The sequence below is a fragment of the Scyliorhinus torazame genome, chromosome 13, assembly GCF_047496885.1.
Source record: "Scyliorhinus torazame isolate Kashiwa2021f chromosome 13, sScyTor2.1, whole genome shotgun sequence".
Taxonomy (NCBI): Eukaryota; Metazoa; Chordata; class Chondrichthyes; order Carcharhiniformes; family Scyliorhinidae; genus Scyliorhinus; species Scyliorhinus torazame.
Window position 1 is genome coordinate 59,834,085 of NC_092719.1, and position 22,047 is coordinate 59,856,131.

At 45.4% G+C, this 22,047-nt stretch overlaps 1 protein-coding gene across 3 annotated transcripts in view; it reads right to left on the minus strand.

Annotated features, from left to right (window-relative positions):
* lrrk2 (leucine-rich repeat kinase 2) overlaps nucleotides 1–22,047 on the minus strand; it is a 280,959-nt gene that overhangs the window by 104,409 nt on the left and 154,503 nt on the right. For all 3 annotated transcript variants that reach the window (XM_072471650.1, XM_072471648.1, XM_072471647.1), the window contains 7 exons: nucleotides 20,269–20,486; nucleotides 18,110–18,354; nucleotides 15,776–15,924; nucleotides 13,989–14,082; nucleotides 3,803–3,989; nucleotides 3,370–3,551; nucleotides 577–812 (listed from right to left, as the gene is read on the minus strand). In XM_072471650.1, the coding sequence (XP_072327751.1) occupies nucleotides 577–812; nucleotides 3,370–3,551; nucleotides 3,803–3,989; nucleotides 13,989–14,082; nucleotides 15,776–15,924; nucleotides 18,110–18,354; nucleotides 20,269–20,486 (1,311 nt within the window). The remainder of the gene's footprint in view (nucleotides 1–576; nucleotides 813–3,369; nucleotides 3,552–3,802; nucleotides 3,990–13,988; nucleotides 14,083–15,775; nucleotides 15,925–18,109; nucleotides 18,355–20,268; nucleotides 20,487–22,047) is intronic.

Here is a 22,047-nt window from a genome sequence, read left to right on the forward strand (position 1 = left end):
TTCTCATGGTATAACTGTCAGGTCCTCAAGCCCAGATACCAGGGATTTACTTCTCTTGCCACCTGCTCCCTGTCCCTTCTGAGTTTGACCCTTGATTGCCAGGAACCATGGTGTCTCTCCCCTTGCCCTCCACTACCACTCGTGCCTTTAGCACAACATTCATCATAGTAGAAACTATCTCTACTCCTTTGTGTTTCATTTTCCATGTTTTAAATTACATTACTATTATTTAGTGCCATGTTTCTTTAAAATGGACAGATTACCTTTGGGAAGAGCAGACTGGTTGCTCCACATGCTATTAGCACAATGTTGTCTGGCTGCCTGCTGAACAAAAGGCAGCCAGAAGTGAGACATATACTTGCCCAATGCTACAAACGTAGTAATGAGGTGGACGCACCAAATTTACATGCTGCTCACCTCCAACAGTACTGGTGTGGGCATGTTATAAATCTGAATTTCCCCAAAACAGGCAAACCAATGTTTAGCAGATGGAGTTTAATGGAAGGAAGCAAAAATAAAGTTGAGCATTTAAAATTCTAGGAAATTAACCTCAATAAAAGACAACAAACAATTTACCTGCAAAATCCCAGACACTCAACGTGTATTGATTTTTCTTCCCTTTTTTCTCTTTTCCATTAACTGACCATTCTTTAACATCAATTCCAATAGTGGCTTTCTCTGGCTCTGGATTTGGTTGCTTGCATTTCATCAATTGTTGAAGCAATGTTGTTTTACCACTACCAGCATTTCCCACTATCATTAACTTCATTCTGTAATAAGGCACAGCTTTCTTCAAGCGCTGATGTAGAAATCTAAAATGAGACATGTAAACAAGATATATATTTTTTAAGTTGATCAAAGTACAGTTAAATTACATTTGGCGCAATATTTACTCAGGCTGGGAACAAAGCAGATGGTGGAGGGAGACTGTGGAAATCACAGAGGGATCTGCAAAGAAATCGCGATAATGGCATGAACTGAGTGTGGTTATCCACCGGTTCCATATGAAAGACAAGAAAAAGTTAGACATATTACACAAATCCTGATTCAGCCAAGTGGCAAAAACTAATAAACAACCTTTCTGGCCCTGGATAAAATAATTTTACTAATGTGGTGTCTCATTCCCTCTGAAGAAAATTCATATTGCAGATTTTAAAAACATAAGACTCAATTCAGTGGCCTCGTCGAGCTTGACTTGGTGTCGGAGAAAGGCCGTTGCATCTCGTGGAGGCCTCTCGCGAAATTCGTGACTTTTGAAATATCTCGGAATCTCACAAGGCGCTGTGATCTGGATCTTCCTCTCACTGGGTGAGATCCAGGTATGCATATTTAAATGATCCATTAGGCTAATTTAAATACGCTTTCACCGGATTCTCCTAGTACCTGAAATTCACCAGCTGTGCCTGCGAGAGACGTCAGGGCACCATTTAGTATTGATTGATACAAACTAGACCATGTGTAACGGCACATGGGGGGTTCCCCAGGCCATTTCAGACCCATGGTGGTCAGGCATTGGGAAGGGGAACACCCTAGCACTCCTGCTGGCACCTGGGCACTGCCAGCCTAGTATCTTGGCACTGCCCCCAGCACACTGCCAAGGTCATCAGGTGGCCAGGGTCCCAAACTTGCAGTGCCAAGGTGCCTGGGTGCCAGGGTGCCCATGCCAGGGGTTGGGCCTTTATAAAATGGTGCCCTGATCCACAGGTACTCTTTCTGAAAAGTGCAGAAAATGACTAAATTGCGGCCTCGACGGGGAGGTTCTCGCTGAGGCCAAAAACACCCGGCAAAGTGCCGTTGAACAGCAGGGTCTTTCTCAGCGCTGCAGGTGGTGGAAATACCCCGGTAAACGTGCTTGAAACCGGACAGAGAATTGTTTTTGGTTGCGTCGCACCCATAGTTTTTCTATTTTATGTCTCTCCCTAATCCCTTGCACATGTTCCAATATTTAGTTTATTTTCTGTACAATTATTTAAAAGTTATTTATATTTCCTGTTTTCTACTTCCAAATTTCCAGTCTGTGTGTCTCAGTGAGGATTTTTTAAATCTGATTCATTGAAGAGTCTTTCTGTTGCACATACTGCACGCAGACATCAGCAATCCATGGTAGAGGACACCATGCTGGTTCAGACTTGTGTGGAAATTTCCACCAACCTAGCCCGTGAAAAGTCTCTGGGTTACTGTACATGAAGTGAACAGCGAGAGCCATTCTTTCGCCACTCAGTAAAATCTGGACCAATGCGTATTAATGCAGAACTAATACTCTCAAATTTTAATCTGCCTGAGTCAGCTCCAACTACGGATGCCATTGCACTGTGACCACGAGTTCTACAAAGCATTTGACCTAAATGGAATTATGGGCGTGATCTACCGGCCACGCTGCGCCCGAAAAACAGGACGCTGCGACGCAACGTGGCCGGTAACTACCGCTCCCGGGATCCATACCTGGCTCATCACACCTCATGAGACCTAACGTCATGTCATGAGAAGTCGCGATGTGAAGCCCGCCCATTGTGGGCGGGATTGCTTACTGGTAAATCTCCATATTGGAGCGAGTCAGCTGGTCGCACTCTAATATGCAGTTCCCTGCGGTGACCAAAGCATTGGGATCCAGCCCCTTCACCTTGGAGACCTCAGGCGAGTGCTGTTCAGTGCTGGTCTCCACAAACAGGGACCAGATGGAATGAGGGTCGCATCAGGGATTCGAAAAACCGAGACGCCATTCCATGCACTGCAGAGTTTCGGTAGGCGGGGCTCCTCAGTGCAGGAAATGGGAGAAAGTGCGGCATCAGCCGCGCATTCCCCACTTATGGCCTCATATCTAACTGGAGTCACGTTAGATAATGTTGCATTTCTCGGCATTGTGAGAGCTGGGAAACATGCGGCTAAATGTGCTCTCTGTGGGACATATTTCCCATTTGTTTTACTTCAGTAAGTTGGAAAATTAACTTTGATTCATCTTTCATTCTCACTCCACAGTATAAATATTTCCCACTTTCTCTGTCTGTTAGCTTTGACAAAGAGTCATCGGACTCGAAACGTTAGCTCTTTTCTCTCCCTACAGATGCTGCCAGACCTGGGGAGATTTTCTAGCATTTTCTCTTTCGCTTCAGATTCCAGCATCCGCATTCATTTGTTTTTATATTTCCCATTTGGTTTGATTGCGCCCTATAATAGGCAAGGCAGCAATCTCTCCTTCGGGCCTTCATACACTCACCAGTCATGCTATTTTCCATCAAGATTAGTTTCATATTTCACACAGCTCCACTAAACATCAACAGTGTCATGTAATACTCAAATGGTATTGTGAGATACCTGCACAGCCCTCGCCTGGTTTCCCTAGGCTACACAAAAGAACATAAAGTTAGTCACCTTATAATATCTTTTGTTTTGCTGCCCACATGTTTTAAATCCAAATCCAGAAACAGCCCTTGGAGTTCAAGCTCCCACAACTTTTGCAGCTTCCCCATTTCATTTGGCAAGGATCTCAAGTCGGAGTTATAACTCAGGAGTAAAGATGTTAGGTTTTCTAGCTGGCCAATTTGAGGAGGTAGCTGGAAGCAACAACAAAAAATCATCCAAATGATTACATCTTAACTCACTATTTCATACATCGAAACATGACATTTAAAAAAATGCCAAACATGAATGTGCGCAACTGTAGCAAATCACAGCTTTAAAGAAAAGTATTTGTTACGTTTATCCACTAATCACACTTTTTCCAATTTATAGGAGGATTGAAACAAGTAATCGAGTAACAGGTTATTTATTTTCCAATTTACTGAAGTAAAACAAAATATTTCACCTCCTTCAATTTGTTATTGCTAAGATTCAGCTTTTCTAGTCTTGACCATTTGTTTGTTCCTTCACTCAAATCCAAAACACTGATTTGGTTATGGCTGAATATCAGCTCCCTTAAACTTGACGACTCCCAATGTGCAGGTCCAGGGAGCTCTGATATTTTATTGTGACTTAGGTTCACACTCCTTAAACTGGAGAAAGAAAAAGACATCACAAATCATCGGCGGAAAAATAAATTAAATGTATGCCGATTAATTACAAGGAACAACAAAACATGAATTAATGATTTGATCTACAGCGTTTTCAAGCATTTTCATATCCTGGCTCTCAGATTTCTTCCAGAACAATGAATTTAACTCAACAAAAAAAAAAAATCATCCAAATCGCTACAGTTTAAACATAGCAGTTCTACTGTACGGCCAGTAGAAATAATTAAGAAGGCACTTAAACACCAAGGAAAGAAGGAATACAAAATTTGTTTATTCAGAACCATTTTCATCCCCACTCGCTGTTCAGGTACTTGAATAAGTTCAACATAAAAATTCCTTTCAACTTAACTTAATGTTCAATAAAATAACAAAGTTGCTTAAATGTTTTTTTGAGATGGAAGATATGTCATGTTTGTGTTCAACTCTTGTGTTTTTAAATGAGCTGCTGGCAATGGAGCAATTCTATCTCAGTTGAGTCGGAGTGTAATTGCCTGCTTTTTTCTTCACGTAATCAATGTTAATTACAAAGCCAACAGAGCATTACACAACCAATTAACAAAGTTACTTTAGTTTCACAGCTAATGTGTCATTATCAGTGATTTCAAAAGGGCTCGCCAGAGCAGTGAGGTCATTTGAAATACACGTACCAACAAGTTAACAGCAAAGAAAGGAATCCCAAAAAGATAAACTGAGAATGCTATGCGTAGTTGAAATATCCAACAACAAGCCAGTGACCTACATCCTGCGTGAGGCACCTCGCGGAGTTTTGTGGTTCACGGTGATGGCATGGGTTAAGTAAGGACCTAGATAGAATTGGCAGGTAGGGAAGGGAATAGGTAACAGGTACAGGAAAAGATTGAGAGACTGAGGCTAGGTATTCAAAATAAAGTGGGTGGTCTTACAGGAAATACCTTTGGGAAGCTGGGGAATTTTTAATCGTGCTAAAAAAACAGGTCTGTACACAGAGGTGCAGCACAGGGCTGAGCAGAACATGGAGAGTGCTAAGGGAATTTGAGCAGCAGCAGCATGTGTAGGCCTCAGTGGTAGTTAATGTTGGTGGAGGAGGGGGCAAGAATGAAAAAGAAAAGGTTGTTTGGAGCAAGCAATAGAATTTGTGAACACAATCAGAAATGTCAATTCCCAGTATTTTATGTTACTGTCAGAAATGGGAAAATTTATCACCACTAATAAACTGGATAAAAGAGAACAAGATCCAGTGGTTTGTTTGACTATTATAAGCTCCTAATATTGTTACTTCATTTATTTTTGATGACGTGACATTGAAAACATTCCAGAATTCCAAATTCCTTGTAGGAGTTGAGGTATCTCATTGGCAGCAACACATGCTATAAGAATATTAGGTAGGCAGGCATAATGGAAGGTAAGGGCAAACCCAAGCCTCAGGCTTCTATGAATTTGTAAGCTGTTGAGGCAATAGATTTCCAGCAGAACCCGGACTAATATAATATTCGTATTTCAGGTTTTGTAGCTATGTTATGAATTCTATTTTAGGACTTTGAACATCGTTGATAAGCTGAGGAAACAAGCATGTTCAAAGATTGCTGTTAATTTTTTTTGTACCAGCTGTTGCTACAGATTGGCAGCTTTGAAAAGCAAAATATTTGATTGGTTTGTTTTCTGTGGAGTCATAGATTGTGATTCAAGCAAGTGAGTGAATCTGCAGGACTAATTTAACAGATAGTTGTTTAAGACGTTGGAGAAGCATGGCATTCGGCACGTGCAACACTATGGTTCATATGGAAAACAGACTGTCACACATGAAACGTGCATCAAGTAAAACATTTCCAATGGTGCAATGAATCGGGGCATTAGACCCCAGTCAGGAATACAATTAAATTATTTTTTAAAAGTAACAATTTTCAAGGGGATATTCAGGAATATCTTTGTTTAATTTGTTTGGCTTTAGTAAATGCTGTCGTAAAGAAATCCTGCATCTTGTAGAATTACATCAAAAGGATGTAAAGGATACCATCAGAAAGGTTATAACTATCAGGAAAGTCTGAAGCTCTCATATGGAAAATAGAAGTCTAAGCGGTGACTTAAGAGGGGTCTTTACAATGGTTATGAAGTTGCAGATTATGGTTGAATACAATTCTGCTGCTGATACTGAGCGCATGACCAGCGTGGATTCCCAGTTCAGAGTTGCTACACTCTTCGAAATCCATCCAAATGTCCCATGGTGAGAAGACTTCCAGGGTAACTTACACCTCATTACCTTTGGTGATGGTGGTATCTGGAGCACAAGCCATACTCACTGAATCATATCTTACAGGTAATGTCAGGCTTGACTATTCTGTGGGATAGCACTCCCAATTTTGCAATGGGAGCCTGTGGATGTTAGTAAGGAGGATTTTGTTGGGTTTGTCATTTCTGGTGTCGATGAGCCATCTGGTTTCAATCCGTTGTTTCCTGAATGGCTTGCTCAATATGAATCAGCATTTTTAAAAATATATATATTTATTAAAGCATTTATATATATACATTAAACACAACCAAAACCAAAAAGAGAATAACCCCCCCCCCCCTCTCCCACTGCTAACATCTTAACTATCCTTGAAGAAGTCAATATACGACTTCCATCTCCGGGCAACCCCCTCTCAAGGCAAACTTCTTTCCCAGCCTAAGGAATTCCGCAAGGTTGCTCACTCACATCCCCAGCTTCGGTGCCATCGAGTCCCTCCATTCCAACAAAATCCATCTCTGGGCACCAGGGAGGCAAAGGCCAAAATATAGGCCTCTCTCGCTCCCTGGACTCCTGGGTCTTCCGATACTCCGAAAATCGCTACTTCTGGACTCGGGGCAACCTTCACCTTCAGCAGCTCGGACATTACGTCTGCAAACCCCTACCAGAACCCATTCGGCTTCGGATAAGCCCAAAACGTGCATGGCCTCCCCGCACACCACCCACACCTGTCCTCCACCCTCTCAAAGAACCTGCTCATCCTAGCCACCGTCATATGTACCCTATGGACTACTTTGAATTGAATAAGGCTAAGCCTAACATACAAAGAGGATGAATTCATTCTCCTCAAAGCCTCCTCCCACAACCCAGCCTCTAATTCCATCCCCAGCTCCTCCTCCCACTTGCATTTAACTTCTCCTATTGGGGCTCCCTCCCAGTCCATTAACTCCTTATAAATCTCCAACACCCTACCCTCTCCAACACCTGCTTTCAATAATACCTTGTCCTGCAGCCCCAGGTGCGGCAGGTCAGAGAAGGACGGCACCTGCTTCCTAACATAATCCCGGACCTGTAAGTACTGGAACCCATTCCCACTGGGCAGCTCATACTCCTCTTCCAATTCCTCTAGACTCGAAAAGCTGCCCCCTGTAAAGAGGTCCCCAAACTGTTTGACCCCGCCCACCGCTATCCCGGGTGCAAATCTATGATTCCCACAATCTGTGCCCAGACCGAGGCACCCTCCAACCTCAGCTGCTGCCGCCACTTTCCCCACACCCTCAAGGATGCCACCACCACAGGGCTCGTGGAGTAACTTTTAAATAATAAATAATAAATAAATAATAATAATTTTTGTTAGTGTCACAAGTAGGCTTACATTAACACTGCAATGAAGTTACTGTGAAAAGCCCCTAGTCGCCCCATTCCGGCGCCTGTTCGGGTACACAGAGGGAGAATTCAGAATGTCCAAATTGCCTAACAGTCCATCTTTCAAGACTTGTGGGAGGAAACCGGAGCACCCGGAGGAAACCCACGCAGACACGGGGAGAACGTGAAGACTCCACGCAGACAGTGACCCAAGCCGGGAATCGAACCTGGGACACTGGAGCTGTGAAGCAACAGTGCTACCCACTGTGCTACCGTGCTGCCCTGTCCGGCAAGAACGGCATAGACGCTGTCAACAGTGCCCCCAAGCCTGTGTCCTTACAAGAGGATGCCTCCATTCGTCCCCACACTGACCCCTCCCCCACTACCCACTTCCTAACCATGGCTATATTCGCTGCCCAGTAATAGTTCATTATATTTTGCAAGGCCAGCCCAACCCCCACCCCGTCCCCGTTCCAACAGCACCTTCTCTACGCGCGAAGATTTCCCCACCCACACAAACCCAAAAATAAAGGCCTTTGGAATAAAGATTGGAAGGATCAGGAAAACTAATGAGAACCTCGGGAGAACCGTCATTTTCACGGTCTGCATCTGTCCCGCCAGCATAATGGGAGAAAGTCCCATCTCTTAAAATCCCCCTTCTTCTGCTCCACCAGGTTCAATTTGTGCAATTGTTCCCATCCCCGCACCACGTGGATGCCCAAGTACCTAAAGCTCGACCCACCACTTTACACAGCAGCTCGCCCAACCTCCTCCCCTGTCCCCTTGTCTAGATCGGAAAGACCTCACCCTTCCCTATGTTTAAGTTATATCCGGAAAACCAGCCAAATTCCATTAAAATGTTCATTATCCTCCAATACCTCTCAGTGGACCCGATAAGTAAAGCAGTAGATCGTCCACGTATAGCGAGACCCTGTGCTCCACTCCTCCCCCACACTATCCCTTTCAAATTCCTTGATGCTCCAAGTGCCATTGCCAGTGGCTCTATCGCCAGGGCAAAATACAATGGGGAGAGTGGGCATTCCTGCCTTGTCCCATGAGGTAGTCTGAAATATCCCAAACTGATTTGTCCTTACACTGTCGGCACTCTATACAACAACTGGACCCAACCCATAAACCCCTGCCCGAACCCGAACCGTCCCAGTACTTCCCACAGATATTCCCATTCTACCCGATCAAAGGTCTTCTCCACATCCAGAGCGACTACCACCTTCACATTTTGTCCCTCCGAGGGCATTATCACATTCAATAAGTGCCTAGCGTTTGTCGACAGTTGCCTCCCCTTTAAAAACGCCGTCTGGTCTTCCCCTATCATCTCCAGCACACAGTCCTCAATCCACGAGGCCAAGGTCTTTGCAACAGCTTTAGCAGTAATAACGGGCGATACAACACACACTGCTCCGGATCCTTATCCTTCTTCAAAATTAAGGAGATCAAAGCCTGCGATAACGTAGGGAGATGCTCGCCCTTTTCCCTTGCCTCATCTGGCCTTACCAGCAGGTGCACCAATTCCCCCAAAACGTTTTATACAATTCTACTGGAAACCCATCTGGGCCCGGAATCTTCCCTGCCTGCATCGCCCCCATACCTTCCATCACCCTTACCAGTCCAATGGGTGCCCCCAGTCCCTCCACCCGATCCTCCCCCACCGTGGGAAACTCCAACCCAGAAATCGCCACGTTCCCTCTCCCTCGGCCATGGGCTCCAATTCATATAACCTCTTTATAAAATTCCTCAAAAAACCCATACACCCCCACCGGGTCCAAAACCATCTTTCCCCTCCCATCCTTCACCTTTCCGATCTTCCTCGCCACCTCCTACTTCCTATGTTGGTGAGCCAGCATCCTACTCGCCTTCTCCCCATATTCATACACTGCACCCCCAAGCCCCACTACATTCCCATGAGACACTAACCCGAACTCCATCTGGAGCTTCTGCCGCACCTTCAACAACTCAGCCTCTGGGGCCTCCGAGTACCTCCGCAGGATCTCATCCACCAGTCTAGCCATCTCTGCCCGCTCCATCCTATCCCTATGCTCTCAGATCGATATAAACTCCCCCCTGACCACCGCCTTAGGCGCCTCCCATAACATGGCAGCCAAAACCTAATCCGTATCATTCAGCTCCACATACCCCCGAATAGCGGCCCTCACCCACTCACGCATCTCCTCATCTGCTCGTAACTCTCCATCCAATCTGCACTGCGGGCGCTGGGCATCCCCCCCCCCCCCATCCAGGTCCATTTGCAAGTCCACCCAATGTGACCGATCTGCGAGTACATCCTGTGCACGTGAGAGAAGTACAAAAATTCCTTTGCCCTAGGGTCCCAACACTCCACGAGTCCACACCCCCGCCATGCGTTCCATGAACCCCTTCAGCTCCTTCGCACCGCCGAAACCCTCCTCCACCACGGTCTCGACCAGTCCAATCTTGGATTGATGACCGTATTAATGTCACCCCCACCCACCCCCATAATCAGCCGGTGCGAGTCCAGGTCCGGGATCTTCCCCAACACCCGCCTCATAAATTCGACATCGTCCCAATTTGGGGCATAAACTTTCACCAGGATCACTGGCCAATCCTCCAATTTCTTCCTCACCATCACAAACCTTACCAGACCTTCTGAGTCTGGTATTTCCCACCTCAAACGGTTATTTATCAGCACCACTATCCCCCCGCATCTTCATATCCAATTTTGAATGAAAGACTTGACCTACGCACTCTTTCCTTAGCCTAGTCGGGTCCCCCAGCTTCAAATGCGTTTCCTGTAAAAATGCCATACCTGCTCCTCAGGTGCACAAACACACACGACCGTTTGACCAGCCCATTCAGCCTTCTCACATTCCATGTTGCCAGTCTGGTCGGGGGAGTGCACCCTGCCCCCTGCCAATCAAACATAGCCCTTCTTGGGCCAGTCCCCGGGCCACGTCACACGACCCTCCAGGCTCGCCCTCGGATGTCCACTGTCACCACTTCCCTCCTTATTGCACATCAACAGCCCCACCCCCATCAGCAGTTCCCCCCTCCCCTAAACAAAACAACAATCCCATCCCTCTCTAACACTCTTAGCACCTGCTCATCCCCAAAAATTGGCAAGTCATGTTGCAGCTGTATAGAACCTTCGGCCACACTTGGAATATAGTGTTCAATTCTGGTCACCACACTATCAGAAGGATGTGGAGGCTTCAGAGAGGGTGCAGAAGAGATTTACCAGATTGTTGCCTGGTATGGAGGGCATTAGCTATGAGGAGAGGTTGAATAAACTTGGTTTGTTCTCATTGGAACAAAGGAGGTTGAGGGGTGACCCGATAGAGGTCTACAAAAGTACGAGGGGCATAGACAGGGTGGATAGTCAGAGACTTTTTCCCAGGGTAGAGGGGTCAATTACTAGGGGGCATAGGTTTAAGGTGCGAGGGGCAAGGTTTAGAGGAGATGTGCGAGGTAAGTTTTTTACACAGAGGGTAGTGGGTGCCTGGAACTCGCTGCCGGGGGAGGTGGTGGAAGCAGGGACAATAATGACGTTTAAGGGACATCTTGGCAAATACATGAATAGGATGGGAATAGAGGGATACGGACCCCGGAAGTGTAGAAGATTTTAGTTTAGACGGGCAGCATGGTCTGCGCAGGCTTGAGGGCCGAAGGGCCTGTTCCTGTGCTGTACTTTTCTTTGTTCTTTGTTCTTTGTTCTAACTGTGCTCCCGTGAATTAGCTCGCCCAGCTAGCCTGGCTGCCCCCGCCCACGGTGCCAAGCATCCTACCCCCTACTGATTCCCCTCCCTCCCCGCTCGCACACTTCCATAGTGCAAACAATAAAAATGAGAGAAAAGGTGCACTCACCCGCCACGGTCCTCCAGCATCCCACCAAAGAACCCCACAAAAAAGATAAACGGGAGAAGAGGTACTCCCCTAACCATCACCCAAAAAGAAGCAAAACAATAAAACAAAAAAGGCGGAGAGAACCAACATCTCCTCGCACTTCGTACAAAGTTCAATATCCTCCCTCTCCTGCCTGTTCATTGTCCCTCAAGAACCCCATTGTCTCCTCCAGTCTTCCAAAATAATACTCGTGGCCGTTGTGGGTCACCCAGAGGCAGGCTGGGTACAGCATCCCGAACTTCACCCCCTTCTTAAAAGAGGGCAGCCTTGACACAGTTGCACCCTCGGCGACTCATTCGTCTGCGGCTTCCTCATCAGTGCCCGATTGACCTCCAGGGGCCGGTCGAAGGCCCCCTCTCCCATTAGCTGCTCCAACATTTTGCCTACATTAGAGCCTGCGTCCGCTCCCTCGATACCCTCTGGCATCCCACAATTCTCGAATTTTGCCTTTGGGAGCGGTTCTCCAAATCTTACACTTTCTCCTTGCGCCACTTCTGGGTCTCCCTCAACATCCCAATTTCGGTCACCAACGAGGTAAGCTATTCCTCCTCTGCTGACTGAACTTTTCATTCAGAAAGTCCACCAACTGCCCCGTTGACCATTGGGCTGGTAGTGCTGGTAGGGCCGACCCCTTGCTCTCTGCCATCTTTCCATGTGTCGTAAGAAGAGTTTCTTGCCCTTGCAGCTCCTTTCTTTGAAACCTACTTCTGGTCCAGAAATCCATCCACCGACCTCACCAGTAGAGTATAACTTTCCTCCACCACCTCTACACCTTTTTCCTCCAAAATATCCGCCCGGCAACCGGGGAAAAGGACCGAAAAAATCGCCACAAGCGGGAGCTGCCAAATGTGCAACCGCTCACTCCGTGGCCGCCACCGTAAATCTATAAATCAGTATTTAAGAGTCAGCCATATTGCTGTGGGTCCAGAGTCACAGTTTGGGCAGACTAGACAAGAACAGCCTTATCTTCCCTAAAGGGGACCAGAGGGTCTATGTCACCATCAGATTAGATTTTTAATTCCAAATCGAATTAATTTAATTTAAATTCCACCAGCTGCTGTGGTGGGAGATTTGAACCCAGGTCCTCAGAGCATTGTCTGGGCCTCTGGATCACTATTCCAGTGACATCAGCCCTATGCCATCACCTCCCTGTTTGTTTGGTGATGTTTACAAAATTAGCTCTTAAAGAAATTAATTCCATACCCGTTCCCCTGGGTGGATTAAGTTAAATACCCTTGTGAAAGCAACGTTTATATGCTGAAAGTTCAAGGGGTGGATTCTCTGTCGGCATGATCCTTTGTTTCGCTGGCAGCACACTCACGCCCGTGAATTTCCCGACGGTGTGGGGGTGCCCACAATGTGAAACCCCATTGGCCGGCTGGAGGGACGGAGGATCCCGTTGTCGGTGGGGGGGCGTCACACCAGAATACGGGTACGGTGGGACGGAAAAGCCCGCCCCATATTCTGCATAATACAACTTCATTTTCAACTTATAATTGAATGCATGTGATAAATTTAATTTCATATCTGACCATGTCTATCTGCTGCCATTAAGTTTGAATAGTTAACAGTGTGAAATATTGCATATTTCCCCTTCGATGCTGGGAGCTGAGTTCAGCCAGACTGATAAAATGAAAGTTCCCACTCTATGTAGAATGTCACAGTTCCATAAAAGTAATTCAGTAATCTCATCTGAAATACTGATGAAAATTAATTCCAAGGGATTACCAAATATCATTTGAAATCATGTTTACTGAAGATCATGGCCAGGATTCTCCGAGCCAGGTCAGAGAATCGCCGGGGGGGGGGGGGGGGGGGGGGGGCGCGAGAATCCTGCCACGCTGCTCCGACGCCGGGCCACCGATTCTCCGGCGACCGGAGAATCAGCGCCAATCGCGCCCATGCGGTCCTGGTGGGGGGGGGGGGGGGGGGGCATCTGTCTCCGGGGGGGGTCTCCACTGTGGGCAGGCCTGCGATCGGGGGCTACTGATCGGCAGGCGCGCTCATTCCAGGGGGGCCTATGTTCCTCCACGCCAGGCCCCTGTAGGATTCCGCCATGTTGCACGGAGACGGCAACCATGCGCAGGGCCGACTTTCGGCGCCGGACCAGTGCACAGCACTCCGCTGCCATTCTAGCCCCGAAGAACAGGAGAATTACTGGGCCTGGAGGCCTGTTGACCCCGGCGGCGCTCGCGGCAGTAGGCATCAACACTTGGCCGCGATATCGGAGAATCCCGGCCCATAAGTATGGTTGGTGGGGAAAGGGAAAAAATTAATTAAGGTTGCAGAGGAGAATATACTTCGAAAATCAGGGTTAGGCAAATTTGTTAATTCAGACTAATGGGAGTTTTGCTACATTCTCAGGTCATGTTACATTGTAGTTAGAAATGATTGATGCAAACACCAGATCAAAAAACATATCACTCTTGGCAATGGCATCCCTGTTCCTGATGATACATTCATTCACTCACACACACTCAAAAATATATAAAGAATGATTGACAGGCTAAAGGACATACTGTTGAAGCTTGAGAATTGCTTTGGGAACTGTGTCAAACTTGTTGCTGGCCAAATCGATTGTAGTCATTTTTGATGGCAAACCAGAAAACATACCTGTTAAAGTGAAATAACCAATCAGTCAATCACAAAAAAGACCTGAATTGCGTTGTCAAAGATACAAACAACCCAAACCCGATTCAAATAAATACACGGTAGACAACAGGATGGAAAACATTTTCCAAATTCAGGAAAGGAAAAATAGAGTTAACTGTCTTATAATGCAACATAATGTAACATTCTGAACTTTTCTGCAAAGCCCAACAAATACAATAATGTAGATAGGACATTGCTCTCTATTACAAATAGTGCTATATAGCACAGTGTCTTTTTCCCTATCCACTGATTAAAATGTCTAAATCTGAAATTCTAGGTAACAAAAACGTATCTGGCGGGATACTCCGCCGCGGCCGGTGTAATGGAGCATCCCGGCGGCGGGGCGAAGCAGAAATGTGGCCGGAGCATCCCGCCGTTGAAGTCTATTCCCTCCATAAGCATTTTGCAAGTTTCTTCCATTATTCATGGAGCTGTTTTCGTAGCATTAGTCCACACAAATTTGGATATGTCCATTTCCGAGTTAGACTTGATGAATTTTAAAAACACTCAAAAGCTTTTAAAACACTCCTATTAGTGGCTCTCAAAAGTGCAAGCTTTATTCTTAGAATCTTTTCATAGGCCCATAAACGAGGAGAATTAGTCAACCAAGCAAAGGGGGGAGGGCGTACTTTTAGTGCTTTCTTTTAACTAGCACAAATTATAGTGGAAATTCAAGTTCACTGAATATAACTTGTATGTAAAATTCCTCAGATCTTTTGTGCTAGCTGTAACCTAATAAAGTTCAGTGTAGAAACTCCATGCAGTTCTCATTAAGAAATTTACTGAGGATAAAAGATGCCAGAGAGTGCAGAAACCCAAGACTTTTTGAAGTGATTTCAAACGATAATTCAAAAGGCACCCACCCCATCTGTTGGAGCATGGTTGGCTGTTCCTCAGAGAAACAAATCAGGCAAACCAACGGAGAAATCTAAAAGGGCAGCAGACTGGGGCTGGAATTCTCAGGCCACTACGATTCTGTACCTGTCAGCAGCGCACTCTGGCCCGCAGGTTTCCCGGTGGCTTCAATGGGAAATCCCATTGACAACTGACGGGAGTAGAGAATCCTGCCGCCAGCAAACAGCGCGCTGCTGGTAACACGCAGCTGGGAGTTCCCGCCTGAGCTCAATGGTAGCACTGTCGCCTCCGAATCAGAAGGTTGAGTGTTCAAGATCCAAGAGCTTCAGCACAGGATTGTAATTAACTACTTTAGACAGTTTTAAACTCATATTTCACATCTCAAGAGATAGACCTGTTAGGGCCTAAGCACAGTAGATAGATGTAAACTGTTCCCATTGGTAGAAAGGTTGATAACCAGAGGCTACAGATTTAAAGTGACTTGCAAAAGAATCAAAGGTGAAATGATGAGAAAGGATTTTTTTTAAACACACCAAATGGTTACGATCTGGAATGCATCGCTTAAAAGGGTGGTGGAAAACAGATACAAAAAGTAATTGAAGAGGAAACCAGTGTAGGGCTACAGGGAAAGGCTGGAGAGTGGGGTTAGCTAATTTTCTATTGCAGATAATCACTATAGACTTGATGAGCTGGGTCACCTCCTTCTGTGCTGTAAAATGCCTATAACCTTTCGACTAAAGTACACAATCACATCAAGAAATCTATTTCACCTTTGCAACTTTTTTACAAATATACTTACTGAGATGATTCTCCGAGACTCTGAATGTTTCCAGCTTTGGGCACTGGATCAGAAATGTATCCACTATGGTAGAAATGCAATTCTGACTAAGATCCAACAGATTAAGCTCAGTCAAACGTAGCGGAGATACAATTGTCCTCATTTTGTTTCTAAAATATGGAGAAAAAGTAACCAATTTAAATAAAAGTAAGTTTCCAAATCTACAAACAAAAAATTAGCTCAAGGCATGCATATTTGAAACATTAAATCACATCAAATCCCTGATCTGAACTGGATCTCTCAATATTCTGGGACCATTTCAATAATTATGTGAAAGTCGCGATAGTCCCACAGGACCACAGGCTGCTCTCCCCTTTGAGAGAGGGAGAGCTGACTGGTGGTAATTTAACCTGAGGGTCAGCACACTTCAGGCGAGGGACAAGTTTGATAATAACCTCAGCTGGTACGGGAATTAAACCCACGCTGTTGGCAATGCTCTGTATCAGAAACCAGCCGTCCAGCCAACTGAGCTAACCAACCTCCCAGGGCAGGGGGAGAGCACAGGGCTGGCAAAATCAGTTCTCAAATCATATGAACTTTACTGGCTGCATTTAGTCCATTGGCCTCCACCTCAGATTTTGTTCAAAATAATTGTAATGTATATTTTGATATTACAGCCACACAGAAATCCATGCCAGCTCAGACAGAAAGATATGTTTTCACAACTTAGTTTGAAATACTGTTGATAGCTGAGCAAAATCTGGTGATAGCTGAGCAAAATCTCTTTGACCCCAAGCAGGAATATCAAATATTATACAGCACAAACAAAAATAGGTATTTTTTCAATTTACCTTATTACGGGACAAAACAGTTTTTATTCATTATTTGAATGTACATGCGCTGACAACGCCATCATTTGTTACTGATCCCTAATTGCCCTCGACTGAGTGGCTTGCTAGGCTGCTTCACAGGGCAGTTAAGAGTCAATTGCTGTGGGTTTGACGAGACCGGGTAAGGACAGTAGTTTCTCTTCCTTAAAGGGTATTAGTGAACCAGAAGGATTTTCACAATAATCGATTGTTATATGGTCACCACTATTGAGACTATCTTTTTTCCAAATGTATTTAATCAAATTTAAATTCCCCGGCTGCCATATTGCGTGGGTTTCCTCCGGGTGCTCCGGTTTCCTCCCACAAGTTGCGAATGATGTGCTTGTTGGGGGAATTGAACATTCTGAATTCTCCCTCTGTGTACCCGAACAGGCGCCGGAGTGTGGAGACTAGGGGCTTTTCACAGTAACTTCATTGCAGTGTTAATGTAAGCCTACTTATGACACTAATAAAAATTATTATTATAGAGTGATTTGAACTCATGTCTCTGATCATTAGTTTGTTTCAATATTTTTAGGATTCTACCCGTTGTCAACAATATGGCCGCGATTCAACCAAAACATTTCTAAGGGCGCGGTTGGATAGTGGTATTGTCGCTGGACTGGTAATCCAGAAACCCAGGATAATGATCGGGGGACCCGGGTTTGAATCCCACCATGGGAGGTGATGGAATTTAAACTCAATAAAATATCTGGAATTAAAAATCTAATGATGGCCATGAAACCATTGTCGAATATCGCAAAACCCATCTGGTTCACTAATGTCCTTTAGGGAAGGAAATCTGCCATCCCTCCCTGGTCTGGCCTACATGTGACTCCAGACCCACAGCAATGTGATTGACTCTTAACTACCCCCTCAAGGGCAATTATGGATGGGCAATAAATGCTGGCACAGCCTGCGATGCCCACATCCCATGAATGAAAAAAATAAAAATTCAACTCAATGGGAACAAAGTTCCATAGCGAACGTGTTTAGCTGCACTTTTCCCGGTGCTCGCAGCACTGAGAAACACATGGCTATACAACGCCATCCACGTTAAATAAGGGGTCTCAGTGGGGAACGCACGACCGAAGCTACACACAGCTCCGTTTTCTACCCCGAGCAGCTCAGCTCACTGGAACTCCTCAGTAAAGCGAGAGATGGCAACCTGATCTCGAAGGCCCCCGATGCGACCCCCAAACCCCCCCCCCCCACCAAGCCCCAACGCACTATGGGAGGGTCCCGAGTTCCCCCCATACACCCCCCATACCCACTCAGGGCATCACCCCCCACCCGATCGCCAGCACACAGAAAATGCTAGCTTCGCACCTTGGCAGTGCCAACCTGCCACCCTGTCAGTGCCCCTGCCTGCTGGCAGTGCCACCTGTTTAAATAACAGGCATTTATCCGGTTTTAAATAACTTAGCAATCTCATTGACAATAACCAAAGTGACGAATATGCAGTAAACACTTTTTTAAATCTTACCCTTTAATTAACAGCTCTTGCAATTTTTCTGTAGCTTTATTAAGACACTCTGGAAAAGAGGAGAGTTGATTATGCGACAAATTTAATTTTTTCAGTGTTGGACATTTGCCGTTCATAGTCAGAGAATGGCTGATGTTGTTTCTGGAGATATCAACGGAGGTAATGGACTGCATTTCCAGCAAACATGAAGGAAAGGAGGTGAACTTGTTATTGCTAATGTCCAAGTCAGTCAGGCACTCAAGAATCTAGGGGAAAAAATAACAGAACCATATTAGAGAATTGACAAATCCTATTTCAAATAAAATCAATTATAAGTGATTTGTTTTCCCCATTAGGTTGCATCAGAAACACTTACTTCGGTGTCAGTATTTTCCAATTTAACATGTCCTCAAATGCTCACATGCTACTAATTTGACAAGTGCGCTAAATGTGTCTAATGTGGCATGATCGTCATGTCACTTTCTAAAACATCTGTTGCTTTCTTTGATGAATTCTATAACTCAGCTCTCCAGAAAGGAAAGAGCCCCAAAATTGGCATGGGTACCATGAACTAAGGTTGCACCGCATCCATTGCTTCCAAGGCAGGCAGCACAAACATTATGCTATCTGCTCATTTAAATGATTGCAGCAGGCAGCCAGAGCCAGCGTGCGACTGTGTTACTGCATGTCTGAGTAGAGGGTGCAAACTTGTGAGGCTAGCACATGTTAATCTGCACTATAAAGCCAACCTGCACCTTCTAAAAGGGAGGTATCTGGAGCAGGCACTTGAAGTCATGTAACAACTGATCCCGACCAGGGAAAGATAAATGAGTTGTGCAACATGACAAAGAGCATGTTCCAAGATTTTCTAACTACTCTGGGGCCTTGTTGCAGGTGATGGAGAGAAGAAGCGATGTCATCAACCCAAGGCAACAAGGAAGCCCTCAAGAATAATTTTGCACGAGGACCAGATAGCCATGGCACTCAATGCCAAGCATCTAGCCAAAGGACCTGCGTGCAATACGCAAAAAAATTAATGACTCTACATATGTGATAATGGTCAGTGAATGCATCTTCAAATGCACAACTAGCCTCACACACTGCTCAATGCACTCCTATCAGTCAACTATCAATCACTATTGCAGCACGGTAGCACATTGGTTAGCACAGTTGCTTCACAGCTCCAGGATCCCAGGTTCGATTCCTTGGGTCACTGTCTGTGCGGAGTCTGCACATTCTCCCCATGTCTGCATGGGTTTCCTCCGGGTGCTCCGTTTTCCTCCCACAGTCCAAAGATGTGTAGGTTAGGATGATTGGCCATGCTAAATTGTCCTTATTAGTGTCCAAAAAAAAAAGGTTGGGTGGGGTTACTGGGTTACGGGGATATGTAGAAGTGTGGGCTTAAATGGGGTGCTCTTTCAAAGGGCAGGTGCAGACTCGATGGGCCGAATGGCCTCCTTCTGCAGTGTAAATTCTATGACTATCAATCATGACTTGTAACTAACATTCACATGACATTGCACCCTCACATGATTGGCGGAGCAGACTTGATGGACTGAATGGCCTATTCCTGTTCCTATGTTCCAATGCACTTATGCAAGTCTCATAACAACATCTCATACCATGCACCTGCTGTCAGCTATTCAACCATGACATCCACATCACCCAAACGAAGTGTACCATACTCACTGAAGCACTTCCCTCTTCTCTTGCAGAACAAAATGATGCACAAACACAGGCAGCCACACCTATTTGGGGGGGGGGGGGGATGATGATGACAGGATAGGCAGGACAGATTTTTCCTTACCCCGATGAAGGAAAAGGCGCTCGCCATTATAGCAGCTGTGTTGAGGCCATGGGCAATGGTGGACCTGAAACCACTGAAGGTGCTGGTATTTTAAGAGCATAAAGGCAGTAGTGGGTGGGATTGACAAAATGGTGATAAGGAGATGAATTTAGCAGGCTCTTTCTTTACTCAAATCAGTAGTTAAGACTGTTACCTCATACTGTAATAGGGCAGCACAGGCTTTATAATGGATGCCAAAAGAACAAAATTATTCTTCCCTTTTTCCCATGATACACGTTGTCGTCAAAAAGCGAGAACACAATGCTCATTGATTAAAAATGCCTGGAAACTGTGGTGTCTAATAAGTGTGAAAAAGATACATTGCAGTTCTTACAGTGCACAAATCTTGGGAGACATCAGTTAAATTATTTTGACTTAGATCCAGCTTTTGTACTTGTGCGAGTTGTGCAGCAATACAACACTTTTCACTGATGGAGCTTAGATTTTCTAAGTCATTTGCAGAAAGATCCAATGACCAGATGAATTCTGTTTCAGAAGCAAGCTGCAACTGGTCTTGCCCATGTCCAAAAGAGAGTCTTTTTGATGCACAATCTAGGATTAAGCACACATATTTTTTAAGTTGCATAATTAGTTTCCTCAAATTTTAAAATTGGTTCATGAATTTTTTGATATAAATTAAATATATTGTTAAGAGAAAAAGGTAGTTTTATGGCATTTATATTTGTACTGGTAAATATTAGAAAACAGGGGCACGATCTACTGGTCATCTTGTGCCGAAAAGGCGGCGGGCTGGAAGGTGCCGGGAGATCCTGCTTCCGGGATCTTCCGGCTCGCCATGCCTTGCAAGTTCTAACGCGATCTCACGAGATGTTGCGATCTGAATCCTGCCCATTGTAGGCAGGATCACCATCTGGCAAATCTGGATATTAGAGCGGGACAGCTAGATTCACTCTAATATGCAGCTCGGCTGATCTACCGAGGCCTGGGAATCTGACCCCTTCCCCTCGGGGATCACAAAAGGGGACCTTGGGAGGCCTCCCATGGATCAGAGGCTCCAGGAGGTTGCCCTCTTCGTAGGGTGGCACCCTGGCACTGCCAGTGGACCCCTTTATAAGTGAGTTGGGGCTTTTGACCAATTCTGGTGTCACATCTAGGGCTCAAGAGATTGGGCGCCAATTAAGAATGGCATCCTGATCTCTTCCTGCACTGAGGAGTTTCCGCGAGCAGAGATCATTGATGCAGGAAACAGGACTAAGTGCAGTCTCGGCAGGGCATTTCCTGCTGAGGCCCCGAATTGCAACAGAGTCCCGATAGAATGCGTGGTGTTTCCCGGCGCACTCGGCTAAACCTGCTATCACGGAACACTGTTGCAATTTGTTAGGTCACGCGGAAAGTATAGTTTAAGTGTGTTTAATTTAATATTTCTGTGCATGGAAGGGTAAAACACTAGTTAGAGTGCATTGGGGTTGGTTTCAATTCCAAACTGTGATTCTATTGTACTAAGAGAGAGCTCCGGCATGAAGAGTAATGTTTTTGCTTAGCAACTGCGTCCTTGTAAGCTTTGGAAGCTGTTAAATTTTAGTTTAGCTAATTTGATTGCAGTTAGAGATAGGTGGAAAGAGCAAAGGCAGCTCTCACAGGCAGCTCTCACAGCTGTTAGAAGCAGTTGGTTTTAGAAGGCTAGGGAAGGAACATCTCTCTCAGCCTTGCGAGAAGAAATTCCATACTATAGAATAATAGTTAAGAAAACAGATGCCGAAAGTTCAACCAGTTAAAGAAACTAGAGAAATGAAGAAAGTTTCCAAGAAGGATTGGAGTTAACGGAACAGAGAAAACCAGAATAGATTACGGTTCAGCAAAAGGAAAATGAAAATCGCATATTGTCACAAGTAGGCTTCAAAGAAGGTACTGTGAAAAGCCCCTAGTCGCCCTGTTCGGGGAGGCTGGTACAGGAATTGAACCGTGCTGTTGGCCTGCCTTGGTCTGATTTCAAAGCCAGCTATTTAGCCCAGTGTGCTAAACCAGCTCAGAGAGTTGAAAAGGCATTGAATAATTTTTTTATTCTCCTCCTTTTTCACATTTTATCCCACATTTACATCCATCAACAATAAACAATAATCAGCAAGATATGTCAGTCCCCATAATAACAACG